General features: G+C 50.1%; 4 protein-coding genes across 4 annotated transcripts; 3 read left to right on the forward strand and 1 right to left on the reverse strand.

The window, feature by feature from the left end:
- Nucleotides 1-1576: 1576 nt before the first annotated feature.
- Nucleotides 1577-4533, forward strand: CLUP02_15039 (uncharacterized protein; the record flags this gene model as incomplete). Its single annotated transcript, XM_049293963.1, has 6 exons — nucleotides 1577-1826; nucleotides 1880-2395; nucleotides 2464-2971; nucleotides 3441-3938; nucleotides 4019-4204; nucleotides 4254-4533. The coding sequence occupies 6 exons, from the start codon at nucleotides 1577-1579 to the stop codon at nucleotides 4531-4533; spliced, it is 2238 nt and encodes a 745-aa protein (XP_049151109.1).
- Nucleotides 4534-5496: 963 nt separating this feature from the next.
- On the forward strand, nucleotides 5497-7686 carry CLUP02_15040 (uncharacterized protein; the record flags this gene model as incomplete). Its single annotated transcript, XM_049293964.1, has 2 exons — nucleotides 5497-5734; nucleotides 5789-7686. The coding sequence occupies 2 exons, from the start codon at nucleotides 5497-5499 to the stop codon at nucleotides 7684-7686; spliced, it is 2136 nt and encodes a 711-aa protein (XP_049151110.1).
- Nucleotides 7687-12464: 4778 nt separating this feature from the next.
- On the reverse strand, nucleotides 12465-13673 carry CLUP02_15041 (uncharacterized protein; the record flags this gene model as incomplete). Its single annotated transcript, XM_049293965.1, has 3 exons — nucleotides 12465-12717; nucleotides 12768-13415; nucleotides 13507-13673. The coding sequence occupies 3 exons, from the start codon at nucleotides 13671-13673 to the stop codon at nucleotides 12465-12467; spliced, it is 1068 nt and encodes a 355-aa protein (XP_049151111.1).
- A 934-nt stretch (nucleotides 13674-14607) lies between these two features.
- Nucleotides 14608-15045, forward strand: CLUP02_15042 (uncharacterized protein; the record flags this gene model as incomplete). The annotated part of the gene is made up of 1 exon (XM_049293966.1): nucleotides 14608-15045. A coding segment is annotated over one exon (438 nt), but the record flags the coding sequence as incomplete, so codon positions are not given.
- Between the last annotated feature and the right edge of the window lie 4294 nt (nucleotides 15046-19339).

Consider the following 19339-nt stretch of genomic DNA (forward strand, 5'->3'; position numbering starts at 1 on the left):
TACCACTTCCTCCTGACCGGCTGAGACCGAGAAGTCCGAAGGCAAGAGACGTCAGCCAGTTATTCGACCACTTTCAACTTGATCCAACCATTGACTTTGAACCTGAGGACTGAATTCAACGTGCCAAGGAGTGAGAGCTTACTCTACTCAGGCAGCCGGGGGGACCTCAGCCATCCAGTCCACGCGACACAGACAGCCGCAGCTGGATAGGGAGCGGCAGGCAGCAACAAGCATATGAAACTTCCTTGTCTCTGCTATGGTGCCTAAAGCTTACGAAGTAAGAATCCAGGGTACCACAGAAGCTTAAGTATTCCAATCAATTTCCGTCTATCTCAGCCTTGAGAGAAATCTAAGGCGCCCCGGGCACTCACACATCACCCAGTCACCGAGGCAACATGTGTGGCGCCCAATGTGTGTAGAAAATGCCCTCATGAGACAACGAGCTCTGACATGATTGATCAACTGCTTACTGATGTTCAATCCGCGCCAGAATCTATGCCTGAAAGGTTGTTCCGATGCTGCACACCAGAAGCAGGCTGAGCGTGAGCGCCTACGCCGGGCAACGAGCTCTACACCACCCTACAACCGAAGTGGCATGAGCTTCTGCAAGCGATATCAGGCTATCCTATCAAAAGCTCTCTTCGCTGAAAAGGGGAATGTCATTTGGTGCCGACCTTGGCAATGCACGGCAGCCTGCATCCGAAGGACGTAAACCCCGCACTCTTCGGCCTCGACCGAAGTTGCATCTGTCCATTCGACCCTACAGTATCAAGGCTTCATCAAAGGCATGTTAACAATAGCAATCTGGGATTATATGTTTGTCAGATTATATAGGGAATACATGAACACATCGACAACTCTTGAAGACTCGTTAAACTCAGAGCTGGAGGGGTGTGTGGAGCTTAAAGATGGGTTCTACCATACTGGTGTAAAGTGGCTAGCCAGGCTTTGCAGCCGTTCAATAAAGAGATGTGGTTACACGAGGTAAATGGAGGTCTGTATTTTATCACAAATCAACTCCTCGCTGGGCCTTTGCATGTCGACGTGGATGCGCCGCATTCGAGAAATTGTGAGGGGACATATGTAGAGCTGTAACCCGCACAGGAGCGAGAGCTTTTTGTCCCTTGGTTCCGTTTCCCAGCCTCGTTCCTGAGGAAATAATCTCAAACTCATCGAGAAGCTACGGATTTATCATTCAACATGGAGCAATCTGAGATGTATATTGATTTATATACGGTATCTGTCGATGTTTCAGACTCTAACCACATTCTAGGGAGGCACACTTCGCCCGGCAATGGGCATCTACCTCGAAGTCAGGAACCGAGCGCATGGAGCCAAACGACCGTCGAACAATCAAGATTTTCAGGAATTATGACGATATCAAAGAGGAATTCCTTGGAGGGATGGACGAAATTCATCAGGAGATTAGCATGCTCGAGCCACGTTTTGTGTATCTAAGAAGCTTTAGTGATTACTTTTCCACAAAACTCGGTCCTAAGCTTAATCCAGAAGTCTTCTGGGGCCTTTTTGGGCTAATCCTAACAGCAAGCTAATAATTCCTCAAACTGTCGAAGCCATGATTGTACTGACAACAGCGCAGATTGCTCTACCCGACGAAGAGGCAACGCGGCGAATCACTCAGATGCTTAAGAGGTTGGGCCGAGCCTGTCAGACCTTCCAACTCCACGCGGGCCAAAGTTCTACTCCATCAAAGGATGAAAAGGAGGCATGCTTTGAGATATTTGTCTCGATGACAAGGTTTCTATCAGATGCTATTAGATTTCTGCGGGATGCTGGAGACATTGCCAGCCTCTCATCGCCGCACGGTAGGATCTAGGACTACGCAAACCTGACTGTTCCGCTCGTTGATTCCTTGTAGGTCACGCGCAGGGATCGTGGGCCAATTTGACGGTCATATACGACAATGCCCAGGCCGAGATTGATGAGTCGTTGAAAGAGATTGAGAAGATTGCAGAAATATCCCAGAGGCAGGCTACGATGTTGTCGTTTCTGGCCCTCTCCCCTCGGTCCTTCGCTGACAAGGCCAAGTTGCCTTGCTATGTGCTACCCACTGCCAGTACGAATCGATTCTTCAACCGTGACGAAGTCATCGAGGAAATAGACCATCAACTCGGAGAACAGAGAATCGATGGCCTGCGATCACTCGCGCTCTATGGCATGGGTGGTGTAGGCAAGAGTCATGTCGCCTTGAAGTACATCGAAAAAAAGAAGGCGGAGAAAGGCCTCGCTGCGATATTCTGGGTCCACGCTGAGAACATAATATCGTTTCAGCAGAGCTTTACCGATATTGCTCTGAGACTAGACCTCCCTGGAGCCCAACGAACCTTGCATGAAGAGAATCGACTAATCGTGAAGGACTGGCTTCAGCAGACGGGTCAGTCGTCAAAGCTTCTTCGAATCCCGAGGCTTTACTAACGTGAATAGAATGCAAATGGCTCATAGTGTACGACAACGTGGAGAGTTTTGATCTTCTGCGGGCCAATTGGCCCTTGCCAGGTAGCCAGGGCTTAGCATTGATCACGACACGAAACCACTCGCTAGCCTTTGACCCAGCCAGTGGAGGTCTCGAGGTTCCCTCATGGAATACAGAGAATAGTACCAAGTTTCTCTTGCATCTACTGTCTGGTCATATTAGTGCAGATCTTCTGGCGAACGAAGCGAAGTCTGCATATAGTCTGTCCGAAAGACTCAGTGGTCATGCGCTAGCAATCTCGAACATGAGTGGACTCATTCAACGTCGGTCATGGTCAATTTCTCAACTCCTCGATAATTACGGAAGCAATCTAAACTTCAAGGACGGCTTAGAGGCGGTCTGGAAGGTTTCATTCCAGAATCTGAAGCCTGACAGCGCCGCTTTGCTGGCTGCATTTAGCTACTGCGCTCCTGACAGTATTCCTCATTCGCTATTTGAGTTGGAAGAAGCCGAGGATCTGCCTGATAGCTTACTCTGGTTCCTTGATGTGGATAGGTGACAACGCCCCTTTAAGTTGCATGCGTTGTGGTTGCTAATCAGGTACCTGGCAGATTTGAAGAGGCAATGGAAGAGCTATTGACTCTAGCACTCGTTAAGAGAGACAGGGAGACCCAAACTTACTCCATCCATCGGCTTATCCAGACTCACTTCCTACGTTATATGACGCCAGAAGACCGGCAAAAGTCGTTCATAGAGGCATCACATCTGATGGAAAATGTGTTCCCAAAGAGGCCAGACGGCAAAACGGCAACGATGTACAATGTGTGGGAGCAATGTCAGCTGTGGGTACAGCACGTATTGCAACTCAAGAATTGTTTCAGGCTCGAAAGGAGGCGCAATCCCGGTTTCTACGCTTGCACGAAGACCTGCGCGATGTGGGCTCAATGTGGACGGTCGGCATACATCTGTCCAAGATGACGTTCATGCTAGCTAACTTCTTCACTAGGTTTCTATTGGAGCAGCAAACTTGGCCTGAGCTTGAAGACCTTGTCGAAATAGGCAAACTGGCCTTGGCAACCCTTCCTGAACAGGACCCTGAGCTGTACAACCTAACCTCGCCGGACACGTATATTGCACAGATGTGGGCGCGCCGAGGTCACTATCGCCTGGCAATAGAGGTGATGGTGAGCGCACGCAACATGAAGTTGAAGGCTCCTCAAGAAGATCACCAAAATTTGAGCTGGATGGCGAACAACATATCTGCATTTTACTCCTGCTTAGGCGAGTATAAGACCGCTCTGGAATGGCAGGAAACCAGCAGGGTTTCTTGGAAGCGATGGGCCAAGTCTGAGAATGTTGAATTTCATTGGCACCCGAACCAAAGATACGGCAAGGGGAGAACTTTGGCTTACATGAAGAGGTACGACGAAGCTAGAACCGACATCGACGAATCCCTAGAGGACATGCTTACAACCAAGCCGGTCATTTGGGGGACGGCGGGACCGTAAGTTCTGAACCTCTGAGAATGGACTCAATCTTAAGTGCTTGGGACAGCTCCGGCTAATGTCTCGTCATTTTGCCTAGGTGTCAGTTCGCTCGTGCTAGACTAGCCATGTTCGAAGGAGACTTCAAGCTTGCTGAGCTCTTGTTCCAAAAGGCGCAGAGCATATGGCTCACGGGCAACAGTTCCAGAACGTCGGACTTCTACGCGGCTACAATTTACCGCATGGGATGTTGCGCGCTACTCGAAGGAGAGGTGGAACGAGCTGTGTGAGTCTAGCTCTGGAAACATATAGTGGCCTTTGTTGACACCACCCAGGAAATACCTCCAAGACGCGATGGCAATAACATCATTGCGAAAAGATATCCAGGTAGGGGAGCATGCTCGCTGTCTGCACAAGCTTTCAGAGGCTCTCTATCAGATATCTGGTCGTGAACTGGAAGCGGACAGACTGCTCAAAGACGCCGAGGAGCTCTACTGGAAGCGTATCGAAAAGCTCAGAGGGGTTTCGGAGGAAGACCACGCAGAGTACGAAGTACCACAGATTCACCCCCAAGAGGAAGATTACGACTCTTTAGTCTATATGCTATGGCGCTGAACATTAGAGAGAACTTTCGTAGCTATAATTTGATATTGAATCCAATCCTGGTGCTGAGAGCCGAATAGTCGACCAGGGATGTTGCCCTTCTAAAAACACCCATTGGCGGTCCAATTGCAGTTCTTGTGATTCCGTGCTGCTTGAAGGTAAGGCAGTGTGACTTGACGGCACACATGGCTTCGGTGGCTGGCTTGTGTGGCGCAGTTCGCCGAATAGGCCTCAGGAGGAACACGACAAATGGTGTAAAGCAAAGTATCGCCGAGCTATTTTGACAATTATACTGACCTTTAAACATATGGATATTCTCAACATGCCTTCGTGAGAAGAGTCCGAATGCCCAATAGGAGTTGAGCGGCATATGGTGTATAGAAACCCTCACGGCCGTGTCCTTTCCCGGAGAAGGGAGGTTGGATTAGGCGAGGGACCCATCGCGGTACCTTCTGCATGGTGTGGACTCGCTGACTAAGAAAATAGGCGTGCACGTTCACCTCTGAGCTCCTTGAACCTTCAACCTCTTTCAACTTCGAGGAGCTCAACTTCACGACAAACATATACTTGCGACAGACAGCGAATAATTGCACTTTGATCGTACTTGGCTATCTCCGAATATTTCCTGCTCCCATACAGGATTCGAATTGGATCGACAACTCAGGCTAATTGGGGCAGGTGCCTACTGTCCTGAGCAACATCGAACGAAGTGAACCCACCACGAGACCAGATCCACTTCATAGCTCGCGACGGACTTCATCAACAAAAGCGCAGTATGTGCTAGCACATCTAGCTTATCCCGCGGTCATCTCAGCTATTAATTCCCCATAAATTTGACTCACGGAATCACTGGCAAGCTGCCTCTGGATACCTAGGGACTGTCTGAGGCGGCCGTTCATCTCATCGGAGCTCTCATTCGGCCCTGGCGCGAACCTCACTGTCGTCGACATCTGAGCAATCACACATCAACCCAAGATGTCCGACTTAGTAGAGTACTCAGTTGTCAACGTGTGTCGAAGCGACGGCCAGGACAATGGAGCGGGTTACTGGCCAACCCCTGCCGATACGGCTGCGAAGAACGCGAAGAAGACAGCACTGGAGAAGGTACCAAGAGCGAAACCTCAAATGGTGCGGTTAGACAAAGATGACGCAAGATTTCAAGAGTGGCGCATAAAGCTGGGAATCTTGTTGAAGCAAGAACTCTCTCCGACAGGTAAGCTCGCCGTCCGCAAATGAGAAGTAGTACATTCACTGATACCCTTCCTAGAGGGTCTCCCCTGGCTCCTGCATTTTCCACGGGGCTACTGGCTGTACGAAAAGTCCAAGCATCTTTGGGTCTCGGGGCATCCAGTGAAGTCGAAGCTTTACAAGAGCCCGCAGGAATTTGGTCTTCATGTCCTATGGCTCCTGTCCGGCTCGATGGACCGAACTGACTGCCGTTGCATTCACTGCAACGTTCGCGAAATGCCAAACATGGAGGATTTGACTGTCTCGGATGTTCCTCGGCCTCTGCCAACAGCGAACAACACTCAGCCACCGTCCAAGATGCGCAAGATTACACCTCAAATACCGCCAGGCGTTGCGGGGTCCCCGATACCCGCTCCCGCAGCGGCGTCAACGCCTCCCATCGCGAAGAAGGAGACACCTGTGCCAGTGCCTACCCCAATGGCGAAGAAGGAAACTCCAGTTCCGATACCGACGATACCTTCGCGTGCGGTGCCAGCCCCCGCCCCGGCGCAAGCCCCAGTTCAGCCTAAGCCTCCTGTGCAGCAACAGCAGCAGCAGCAACAACAGCAGCAGCACCCTCCTCAGCCGATCCAGGCAACTCCTGTTCATCCGCAAGCTCAGGCTCCATCACAGGTTCCCGTTCAACCTCAAGTCCAGCAACCAGTCCAGACACCAGTCCAGCAACCAGTCCAGCAACCAGTCCAGCAACCAGTCCAGCAACCAGTCCAGCAACCAGTCCAGCAACCAGTCCAGCAACCAGTCCAGCAACAAATCCAGCAGCCGACCCAGCAGCAACAGCAAGTTCAGCAACAGCCTGCACCAGCTCCGACCCAGGCTCAACAGCAGGTTCAACCTCAGGTACATGCGCCGGCACCGCCGGTCTATCAGCAACCGCAGTTCCTGCCTTACCCGCCGCCTTACGGTGGAATTGTAGCTCCGGCGCTGTTCCGCGTCGGAGAACTGGTTTGGTTCCAGATATCGTCAGGTTGGCGTTTGGGCATCGTGGCTGCTACAGGTATTATCAACCCCAATACCAACAAAGCCGAGCTTCAGATTCTCCCAATGTCACATGTCAACTTTAATCAGTCGCCCATCCAGACACTGGAAGCGACAACGCGCCCGTTTCTTGCATTTTCGGTGCCTAACGTCAGCATTTCGGATCTACAAAACAAGGCCTACGACGAGGTCGATTGGGATGCCTTCTTCCAGACGATTACTCCGGAAGACACGCACCGCCGCGAGGTTGCGCTACTCGACTCCTCCAAGATGGCCGCCCAGAAGGTTGGCGTGTCGTTCTCTGTTTTCAGCCGACTTTCCGAGACCAATGGAGGGAAGAAGATCGACTACCACGGTATCTTCCTGGGCGCCGAGCGGATCGAACTTGGTGATGTCCTGCGCGTGCGTCTTTCCGCTGAGCAAGGCGTACCTCCCGCGGCGGCGAATCTCCCCGACGCACTCCTCGGCCTCCGTGAGATCTGCACCGCGCCTATCGATTCACCTGGTAATGCATTCTTCAAGGGAGATATATACCAGCCCATCACCGGCGACAACCAACCCGTGGGTGGCATCCCAGTACCGGATGACAAACTCCCGCGCCCACTGCGCGACGAGATTGCGTTCCGCAATAAGTTTGCCGCGAGCGACCGCTGGCGCTGCGTGCTCCTCAAGCAGAACGCTGTCCTTCGCGAGCCGGATCTCAAGGGCCGATTCTACCCCACGCATAAGCTCCTACCCCTGCTCGATGGCCAAGCCAAAGTTCTTGCTGAGGTGCAGAAAGGCATCGTGCGTGACGTGCAGCAGCGACTCAACCAGCGCATCGACACGTTCAAGACGGCGTACATTGGCCAGAAGCGGACCCGCGTCGAGACTTTCGGGCCTGCCCTGCCTCCTGGCAGCGTGATCCAGTTTGAGCAATCCGTACGTGAGGATGGCGCCTAGGCGGGACGCCTACGACGTCGCTGAGGAGAGAAGTGTCTCATTTCTGACGAAGGAACATGAGACGGTACTTGTTAGGATAGACAGGCATCAGAACCCTGTATAGATTAGGAATACTACATAGACGCCGTTAGGATTTGATGTTATCATCCGGTTCTTTGGAGTGTTTGGTCGGACATGAACGTGCCTTTGCATTTCTTGGTATTTCCATGTGAATCATCTAGCCTGATAGGCTGTAGCTGGCTAGAGCACATCGTCATATGAGTCTTTAGCCAATACTACTTGGACAACAAGCCAAGACGGATACGCCGGGCGGCAAGATATGACCAAGTTGGTAACATCTTCACTCCTCTTTGAGAGACATTGACTGTTCAAAGAGTAAGTCGACGAGATAGGTAGGTGACACACATCCAAGCTGGGATCCGCAACATCCACAACCTCGAATGCGAGATATCAGCTAGTCGACGAGTATATCCCAGACACATACGGAGGTGCGTCCCAATAGTCATAGTAATTGCTGCCAAGCCCTTAACCCACAATTACTACTTATTTCGACTAACTAGAGGCCACAGATTATTCCTGCCCACTTTACCTACTTTCTACCCCTACTATTACTTATAATAACTATTTTAACCTATATACTACTTTTTTTATAATTATCGTAACGAGGGTATTAAAATTACTAAAACTACTATATTACTACTTACGTTACTTTTTATTTTTATTTTAATATAAATACTAAAATATTAATATAAAAAAAGCTAGATCTAGGCATTAGGGTAGTAATTCTTACTTTTTAAAATCGCTTAGTTAAGTAAATTACTAAATAGATATTTTAGGCTTTAGGAATTTTATTTTAAATTATTTATAACGTTCTTATTTACGTAAAATAGGCCGGATTCGACCTAGTCGCTTTTATTTTTTTATTTTAGCTTAATTATTATAAAAATACCCCTTAAAGTAACTACTTAACTAAATAGACTAAAGAGGTTAACGATATTATTATTTATAAGGTTTACTACGACTATTATAAGTATAAAAAGAACTATATTAATATAACTAAAGACTTACTAAGGAATAAGGGTATTAATATCTTTATTATAACTATTTAATAAAATTTTTAATATTATAGTTTTTATAAAACTAAACTAATTTATAAGCTAAGCTTAATAAAAAAGATATAATAAGAGCGATTTAAGTAGTATTTTAATTATTAATATTAAACCCTTAATAACTAAAAGCGGGTTATATAGTTAAATAAGATAGTAATTACTTTTAATTATTATTATAATAACTATAAACTCTAGTATCGTACTAATAAGGCTTATATTAAATAGTATATATAAAAAAAGTAAAAGGATTATTCTAAATTTATATTTTAGGAGTATTTTATATATAACGAAAAAGGGCCTTATGATTATTAAATTCTTAAGATTATTATTAAGAGGAAAGTTATTAATATAAAAATTACTAAGCTTAACGCAGAGCTCGAGCCCGTTCGATATTAATAATAAGAGCTTAAGAATAATATAAAATAAATAAACTTACGGAACTTACTAAGCTATAAGCCTTAATTTAATTAAAATACGAAGTTAAGTAAGTTAATATAAAACGGTAAGAGTAGAATTAACTAATATAAATACTATAAAAAGATCTTATTACCTAAATTATTCTTTTAGGTTAAAGGATTATTTAATAATTTAATTATATAAAAAGATAAGGCGCCTATTTATAACTATTATTTTATTTATTATATATATAGCCTATTTAAAATTATAAAGCTTTTTTAGCTAAGTAATTCGCCCGACCTTAATCCTATCGAACCTTATTAACTATAAATAAAAAAATAAACTACTAAAAAGGGGGCGCCTAGGTCCTAGGTAGAAGTAATATATTATTAATAAAAGTACTAAAAAGTATTATTACTAAAATAGATCTGAAAATAAATAAAAAGGATATTTTATTATATTTAATAAATTATTATTTTAGAGGGTAGTAATAAATATAAAGAGGGTCGTTAAGCTAAAAAATACTACTATACGACCCTAAACGATTACTAATTAACCTTAATTAACGCCTTTTTATTATAAAATTAATAATAATTATAATAGGTAGTAGTGGCCTAATTCTACCGCTTATATATACCCTGGCTAGCCCCTTGTCGACTCCCCTGCCTGTGGCAGGGGTTGGGCTTGGCAGCAATTGCCATGATTATTGGGACGCACCTCCGTACACACAGACACACACGTAAACGCCATCATCTTAACAAGAAACAACAACACCGCCCAATCAGCGAAGAAGGCCCAGCCACACTCCTTCTCTTCAGCCCCGCCACTCACCTCCCCTCAAGATCATCTTAAACGAACCTCATCCTATGAATATCCCGTAAGCTAAGCTATCTACCCACAGATTAGGTTTCATAACATAGACCACCAAATGAGTGGAACGATCCATGACAGGAGGGGAGGGGTTGCGAGGAGGAGGAGGAGGAGGAGGGAGAAGCAGAAGAAACTTTCCGTGGTTCCCCAGCAGCGTAACCAGCCAACCATCCATCAGAACCCAAACTGCCGGACGGGGGACAGACGCGCAACACACACGAACGGGCTGACGGGTTCACCACCACACCCACACACCCGGCGGATAGGACCGACCGAACAAATCTAGGAAAAAGGGAAACTAAGCAAAAACGCCACCGGATTACCTTGACTTCACTACACACACCACAAACCGTTTCCACTCTCTACTACTGCTGCGGTGTAGTCACACACAACCCCCCTCTCCCTATAATTCTGCAACGCTATACCCCCGTACACGTGCAGACACGAACTTTGGCCCCCAAAACCGCACGCAACGCACGTCAGCAGGGAGAGCAGAGCCCGTAACCTAACCCCAAGATTGTATGCACGCTCTATGCCTGGGACCCTTATTCGTCCTACGATAACCGCCCTTTCCCACCCAACGACTAGAATCTTTGAAAAAAGACAACGTTGTCTAGGCCCCCCTAGGTTCTTCTCGGCCCCTCTTCTAGCTTACCTTCTAGAAGGGGTGTCTGTCATACGGATTTACGGGTTTTTGGGGCGGCCGGGTCGGCTGAGGTCGCCCCAACCCATCCGCATACACACGAGACTAAGTATGTAGTGTACAGATAGCTGCAACTGACAACCAACCAACATACATCTTCTGCGACCACCATGGCGAAGCCAACCAAGCCAGCGGAAACCCTTTCCAAGGCCCATCAAGAAAAAAGACCACCCCACCCGCCATTGTAGCTTCAGAAACCTTCCATAATTTCTTCTCACGAAAATGAAAAGCCCGAGAAACCGTATCCAATCCGCCCTCACAAACGGACACCGCCCGCCAACCAAACCCCCAATGGAACACCCACACACACACACCCCTCCATCACACCGCACCCAATGATCCCGATTCCCGCTTCCGCCACCCCCTTTCAAGGCACCACCACCTCCACCACCACCACCTCCCGGGCTCACGGGCTCGTGGTACCAAAAAAAACAGAGAGGTACGCAACAACACCACATCAACCTCGAAGGAAAAACCGTTGCCGACCGACTTCCCGGGTTTTGAAGCGGGTTCCAATGGTCCGTCCGTGCTTGGCAAATTGTCTAGACCCGTACCACGGTAGCCGACAACTCAATCAGAACCAACAATCCCGTTTTCTGTCCAAACTTGCTTTTTTGGCACCTCGGCACGTCTTGACAGTTTTGGAATTAAGACATCCCACAGGTTACGTTACACCAAGTGACATCGTCGGGGGAGGGAAAACCACGACTCAGTCTTCGTCAACTACCGCTAGAAGGAAGAAAAAGGTCAGATGAGATTATTCTCTTAGTGTAGGACCACCCCGAAGATTCGGGCCGATGATACGTTCTCGGACATTTCACGGTAATAGGTCGATCACAGTCTCATATGACACAATTGGGGAAAAAGGGACAATAGCCTATCCAAAAGCCAAGGTTTGGGGTCGGAAGCCCGTTCTTTGGGTATACTTTGATAAAAAGTACCAAGTGGTAGTAGTATGAGTAAATGATGATTCGTGAGAGATGGCAAGAAGGTGATGATGAGATGAAAGGAGAATAATTCGCTTTCCGCTTGTAGGCTAATCCGCCCACCCTGATTGGACCCGTCTTGTCGGTTCTGGTCCGTACGCCTAGTATTACTGCTCTGTTCTTTGTCGCTGCAATGCAACTCCTCTGCTTCATTCCAAGCCGCCAGACTCCGATTCGTCCCGTCTTCCGCGATTATGGCCTGATCCACCCCCTCCTCCCAATCCAGGTGCGTCAGGGTACGTCTCCTCTCCCTCAATTCTTTCTTTCTTTTCTCTTCGAAACAGGCTAGTTGTATGCAGTAGGTAAAGGTCGCTTCGCTCGGCAGTAAAAGGTACTTTTGTTTGGTCGAGACAATGCTGGGTCGTGATCGCATGGTGCGTGAATGCTTCTTGTTCATCGTCATCCCTCTGACTGGTGGTCAAGACAGAGGGGTATGTATGGCAGCGGCGGAATAAAAGGTATGATGTGATGCAGATGATGATGGTGGTGGATAGTCGTGTAGTGTCGTTGTAGTGCAAGAAAGAAAAAGATGTTGAATGCATGTGCGACATGAATAAATCGGATGAAGGACTTGTGAAGCGCCGTAGAGATGGAGGTTGACCAGTAAATGCCGTAGGCTCGCTAGTAGAGATCCACCACTCCGCCAAATCCAAGAGCCTCCAATCCAACTCAATCAAGTCGGACGGTGTAAAAAAGTCATGGCTGGCTGTGTCGTCACTTGAGTTTTAGACTCTCGATCTTGGCCTGTATGCTCTTGAGTATCTCTGGGTCTGGCTCGGGTTCGACCTTGCGTGGCTTCAGACGAGAACAGTCGACACACTTCTCATGCTGACATTTCTTGCATGCGGTTCCATCTTCCACACCTCCAGGGTATATCGTCTTGCACTTATGGCATTCATGATGCGGCACAGCATTCGGACCAAATTCGTCGCCAGGGTAACCAAACGGATACTTGTCCTTCTTGGGCCTGATAAAATGTTAGCTGTCAGTCTCGACACACGGAATGGTGCAACATACGGGTCTCTGGGACAATCAGTGCAGCGGTTGTGGCTGCACTTGGAGCATGTCTTGCTACCAGCAGTGAACAGCGTCTGGCACTCGTGACAAGTTCTCCTGACCCTCTGACGCGGCTTCTTGTAAATGAGATCCTGTCCTCCGGTCTTGCTGGGGCGCTTGAGGACAATGTCCTTTGCGTTCTTGGCGTCGTAAGAGTAGTCGGGAACAATGGGTGCGTTCTCCTTCTGAGCCTTGAGAATGGCGGCCCGCTTCTCCCGGCTGGCGATGCGCTCGGCCTCGGTTCGCTTGGGCGGGTGGCGGACGCACTTGGTGCAACGAACGTGCTGGCAGCCCGGGCACTCTTTGGCGGCAGCAAAGGTAGCATTGCACTTGTGGCAGGTTCGGTGTACGCGCATACGAATGGGCTTCTCGACGCGGAGAGCAGTGCCCTCGGTAGAGATCCACTCGCTCTGCTTGATCTCGAGGCCGAATCTCTCGCCCAACTTCCTGGCGCGCTCCTCAAACAGCTCGGATCGGGGAACCCTGGTGACGCCCTCGAGATCCTCGTACTTGCTCTTGGGGGCCTCCTTCTTGGTGGTGTCCTTGGCGGTCTCCTTGGTGGTGGTGGCAGCGGCAGGTTGCTCGGTCGCAGGGGCAGCGGTGGATGGGCTGTATGCACGTTAGATAGGTAAAGCAGGCAGGGTACCGTAACACCAAAAAAGAGTTGAAGATAACAAAGCATGCGAAATATCTTGCTTACCCAGGGGTAGCGGCTTGCGCAGCAGACTGCTGTCCAGTGGTAGACAGGGTCGACATGCGCTTGGAGCTATCGCCTCTCTTGAAGACAGTTTTGGCGCGAGACAGAATCTTGCCCAAACCCTTCTTCTCCTTCGGGACCGAAGGCCCGGCCTGTGCTGGCGAACTCATGTTTAGCGATGTAGTTGCAGGTTTGTGTTTAAGTCGGATCGATTGCGAGAACGTGGGATCCCTGGGTCAATTGTGGGCTGCTCTGGGGATAGACGGTAGGATCTGCAGTGCACTAAAATCCAAATGAACAGGACCGGATTGCTGCTGTTGTGGTAGGTTTGCGAGAGGGACAATTGTATTTGAGGGAAACGAGAAGTCGGTTTGTCGTTTTGTAACAAGTCGAGTGTACGGGTGGCGTGGGTGAGGTGTAATGCGAAGATGGGTGGGAGAAATGGTGCTGTGTGGTTGAGCGATGTTGGTACGTGCAGTCTTAGACAGATGGGACCAGGGACCTGAGGCGATTAACTGGGCGTCGATCGTCGGCGGTTACAGCGAAGCGGGAAAGTCGAGATGTGAGTGCTGGCGAAAGCAAGATCCTTCGCAAGACGGCGTTTGTCCTCTTCTTGCCGTGACCTTTTTGTGGGACGGGCGAGAAAGAGAGCAGGAGTCGGATCACGAACGAACTGTTCAAGTTGTTCGGAATGAGTCGGCCTGGGAGAGAGGGTGTGGTGTAAGAAGGGGGAAGACGAGGAAGAAGAAGGACGGGAAAGCAAGGTAAGTTGACGGGGAAGAGGTGGTTGAAAGGAAGTGTGGGAAAAAGTGGGAAAACAAGGTGCAGCGAGCTAAGAGGCAAGGTTGAGGGAGGCTAGAGTCGAGAAGGGCTAGTGCTGGGTGGAAAGGCAGGTGCCAGGCTTTGGTTTGGTTTTCCTTGGTGACTTCCATTGGGGGGGTGGTGGCTTCTGGACTCTGAGTCTCGTCTTCCATTCTCTATTCGTAAATGTACCTTTACACTACCTTACTGTGTGAGGTACGGGTACACATACCTCCTCTCCGGGCTGTCTGCAACTAGGTCCTCTTGCAACATTACTCTATCTACCGTAGGGTAGGTCCCTAGCAGGCCTTGCTCTCTCATTACCGATGGCTCTGCCTCTTTCTTCTCTTGCAGGTTGCGTCTTGCGTCGGGTTGCAGCTCCATGACACGACCAATCCAGTCCACTCACCAACGCCAATGCTAGTTCGGTCCCAGACTTTGCAGCTGTCCTCATCCACGCCCGGTGCAGCGCACCACATGTTGATGTTCACGCCCCATGCTCCATGTTCTCTGTATGCCCGGTCGGTCGGCCGGTCGGTCAATTTGGCGAACTTGATGCAAGATGCAGCGACGTATCTGTGTCTGTATCCGTACCAAGAAGAAACGGCACCACAACACAGCACAGCACAGCACAGGGTGTCCGTACACTATCCGTACGCAGTGCAGACACAACAGAGGCGTGGGCAGCAGGAAAGAGACCGGGCCAGAGACGGGGCAAGGCGCAAAAGACATACTACGTAGGAACCCACCACAAAAAGACCAGACGGCGGCCAAACCAAACATGGACTCCAATGCAGTGGTAACACTAAAAACCCACCTCGCTGGGAAAGTGGTGACTGGTCACAGCACGGTGGCTCCCATGGCTCGTCGACGAGTGGAATGGCCCCATGCCGGAGACGAGATCCACAAATGGGGCGGGTCCCCCTCCTGCTGGTGCTGGTACTGGTGCTGGTGCTGCTAAAGTGTGAGAGGGGTACGTACCTACCTAGCCGTACCGGAGGGAAGGACACACCAGAATTGCGACAGACACCCGACAGCCCAGAGACACATTCCAGCCAGCCAGCACCAAGCATACCAAGCGTCAGCACAGGCACTGGGACACTTGGGACCGGGGATTGGGACTGCGACTACCACTGCGACCAGGGGTGTGTTGTGTGTGGAATCGCGAACTGTGTGGATGGGGATGGTCGTGGCGGGTGGGGAGACGACGATACGTACCGCCAGAAACCCATCCCAGCAACAATCCACAATCCATAATCCACCTCAGAGGCTCAGGTTCTCTCTTCCATTGGGAAGCACGGAAGTTGGGTTGGACGAGGAGCCTGCCCGGAGGACGGGAGACGAGGGAGGGGCGGCGAGTGGGCGTGTTGGAAGACAACGACGAACAACAGCAAGGTATGTACATACTCCGTACTGCGTACCTGTCCCGGTCTCTGCTGCGCTCACCTCTCACCTCTGTGATTGTGAGGTGGTCACTGGTGAATGAACCATGGCCATCGGCTGGCACAAAAGGGTGGAGAAGACGAGGCCCAGAGAAGCGGGGGGCCCTGGTACCTTCCAATTGGGAAGAATGTCCGAGCTTTTCTGGGTTCTGCGATGTGCGAATCTCTGGCACTGCGAACACTGGGAGAGCGGGGCGCCCTCTGGGAACAGGAAGACTGGAACCGTGTCCCCCAAGTGGGGTCTGCCTGAGAACCCTGGCAACCCTGTCCAGAACCACCAGGTTGCAGATATCCCTGTCCCAGGAAAGAGGCACGACGGGACTGTGGGAATTTGCTAGAGGTGGGTCTACAGGCCCCGGGATTCGCACGGAGCTGGCTCTGGAATATGTCCGGAGCTTAGCCCATCGGGGACGAGGGGGGGAAGTGTCTGTCTCCCTTATCCAATCCCATTCAAAGCCTCTGTCTTTCTCTTGCTCTCCCTCCCATGGGAAGCCGAGGAACCCAAACTCTTTTGAAGGTAGTGTTCGTTCCTGAGTCTGACATCCGTGATACACGTCTTAGCTAAGACCCCTCCCCTCATCGTACATACATTGTGCCTCTGCGAACTTGCAGCACCAGGAAGTAAGATGTGCAGAGTCTGGAACCTGGCTGATTGCATTGCATGTGAGGCTCAGAGACAGACACAGGCACACACAGGGAGTAGGACTTTTTCGAAGCCTGAAGGAAAACGACCTCTCGAAAGACATTCTCGTTGCATCCGCGGAGAAGAAACAAAAACACATGTACCGGTACGCCTCACACAAACAAACAAACACCCACCATCCCATCCCGCATCGTCGGGTGCGCTACCTTGGGGGGAGAGGCTCGGCATAGGCATAGGCTATATTAACATGCTCCTTACTGTCCCTCTAACTAAAGCCAGCTCACGCCCCCAGGTCATGGTTGTTGGTTGTCCAGCTGCCCAGGTGGAAAGAAACCTTCAGAAGGGGCGGTAAGCGATCAGCTAGCCTAGCTTGCCTAGAAAGATGGCGCGCGCCATTGCTCATATCCAGGCGTTCCGTAGCGTACTTGTTCCCACATTGAGTACCTCTGAGCAACCAAGGTGTACTATGGAAGACTGGGTAGACAGCTTTTTGTGGCTGATGCAAAAGTACCCTACCAAGCCAACTAAGCCCTGGATTACTATGGCCCAGACTCTGCGAATAGGGATATGGGACTGTTCGTTTGTAATTAAAAACTTTGAGGAAACCCCCCCTCAACTTTGTGGCTAGGTTGTTAGTTTTCAGCCTTCCCGTCCACATCCCTTCTTAGGCTCTTAGCATTCCAGCCGCTGCTGGACCTGTCTCATTGATCAATTAGATTCCGGATGGGAAAAGGGCGGTAAAGGCCAAGGAAGAGAACGGGCGTACGGGACCCGAGAGAGAGGAATGGGAAGAACGGGGTTGTGTGTTTGTTGGGTTGGGGACCAGAAAGCTGGTGTTGAAGAAAAAGCCGGCAACCAGAACCTCGGATCGAACGAGAAGAAAGACAAAAAAAAAAAAAAAGGTCGAAACGGATTCGTCAATTGGCTGCACACCTTTTTTTGTCGTAAGCGATGTTGCTACTCCGTACAGTACCTACCATTAGAGATGTCATTTGCGGGCTGCGAAATCTAGATCGACGCGGCGCAATCAGAAAAAAAGGGGAGATTGAAAAAAAGAAAATAAAAAAGAGACCAGACCAGACAGCTACGAATTGTACGGAGTATCACCGACCACCTTATTAGTCCTAGTCCCTTCAACCTGCGGTATGTTGTGCACCACTTACTCCGTACCTCATCCTAAGGTACGGATACCTATCGTTCGAACGGGACGGACGGGGGGCCCGCCATCTTTCTGATAGCAAGCCGGACCCGAAATGGTTTAGTCGGACGGGCCTCCCTTTCCCTTCTTTTTTACCTTCCCGCACCGGGTCGCGGATATAAGTGTACTCTTTCTGGGCGTGCTAGCCCAGATGCGCAGTAAGGTAGATGCAAGAGGACGCTTTCCCCGGCGCCCCGTTCCTCGGCCCATCTCCATCCTGTGGTTCCTGTGGTTCCTGTGGTTCTCGAATCTCAGAAAGGGTTATCCGTACGTACTTAGTTGAGAGGTACGGAACCGGGTACCGCAACGTCCTCCACTTTGTTTGACCGATGCGATATAAGATGCAGGCGCAGGTCGCAGGAAGATACGGGAAAACCCACACCACTACCAAACAAAAAGGGGAAGAAACAAGCGTACGGGTTGGTCGTTCATTGAATGAGCCGAGGAACCTCCACTTCTTTTCGTTGTCCATCCGAGCTTTTCGCGCGACATCTGTTCCCCCCCTTGGTTGAGTCTGGCCTGGGCTGATAATATCCGTTCACGCAACGAACTAGCAACGACACCCGGGAAGTAAATGCGAAACCCCATGTCAACCATCTGACGAGAAACCTGCGTGAGGAGCCAGAAGTGAGCCGCAGCCCGACAGGCCTTTGCGTGGCTTGGGGGCCGTCCTCCCCAAGCTGGAAAGAGTAACCCGCAAGAATCAATCAAGCAATGGGATTGGACACTTCATCGGAGACCAAGGGGAAGGAGGGGGATTAAAGTAAAGTAAGGCATCACGGCATCTCGCCTCGTTGGAAATCCAACCTCTAAGCTACGTACCCTTGCCCCCCTCCTCTTTCCCTTTGGGAGCCAGGCCAATGGAACGAGATGTCGGACCTAGCGTCCCCAAAGAGGAATACACCGTTCTCCGTACCTGTTCGTACATGTATTGGGGTATCGTGAGGAAGGGGGGAGGACAAGCGCGTGGTCCAGCGATCAAACGTTCAGGTACGGAGAATAGGTAGACACGCCTCTTTTTCGAGGAGAGGCTAAATGCGGGCGGTTGCACCTTGTTCATTTCAATGTGCATCCATCGTACCTTATCATCACCTCCCTCTTCCTGCTTTCCCTCAGTACGTGCGCCAAAGACGATTTGAGCATCCGGACGACTTCAGAGAGTTGGACTGCAAACGATACGTACTTCGCAATGTAATAAGACTGTTTCCTTCTGGACTACGTACCCAGGCATTGCTCCGTCTATCATCCGAGATTCCGTCCCTTGCTGATCAGGGCAAGTTCTCTTTAGAAGTTCAGAGTCTAGACTTCACAACATGGCCCCATCTTCCAGCCAAACGAAATCTCTATTAGGTTATTAGTGAGGTTCACTTGCGCCGCGATGTGACTTCTAAACCGTCAGGCCTCCCCCTCGTCGCCCCCTCGCACCATTCCAATCCCAACCGAACCCCCGGGCGGATGGTATTCCCGTCCATAAACCGACGACGATCCCAGTACTTCATCCCCGAGACCACCCACCCCAGGATCAAGAAAATCCCGTCAAAGGGGAAAACTTCACGTTCCACAATCCCGAGGAGAAGGATAGGATGGCAGCAGTGGTGAGGCGAAGCAGCGAGGTAAGGGTTGGGTGAGAAAAAGGAAGAGGGCGAGGAGGGATTGAAATTCCGTTACCAACAGGAAGGATTGGCGAATCCATCTTGGCAAAAGCCCGACAAGCCGCAAACCTGCCTGCTGTTCGGCCCTCGTGTTTATTCG

The sequence above is a fragment of the Colletotrichum lupini genome, chromosome 8, assembly GCF_023278565.1.
Source record: "Colletotrichum lupini chromosome 8, complete sequence".
Lineage (NCBI taxonomy): Eukaryota > Fungi > Ascomycota > Sordariomycetes > Glomerellales > Glomerellaceae > Colletotrichum > Colletotrichum lupini.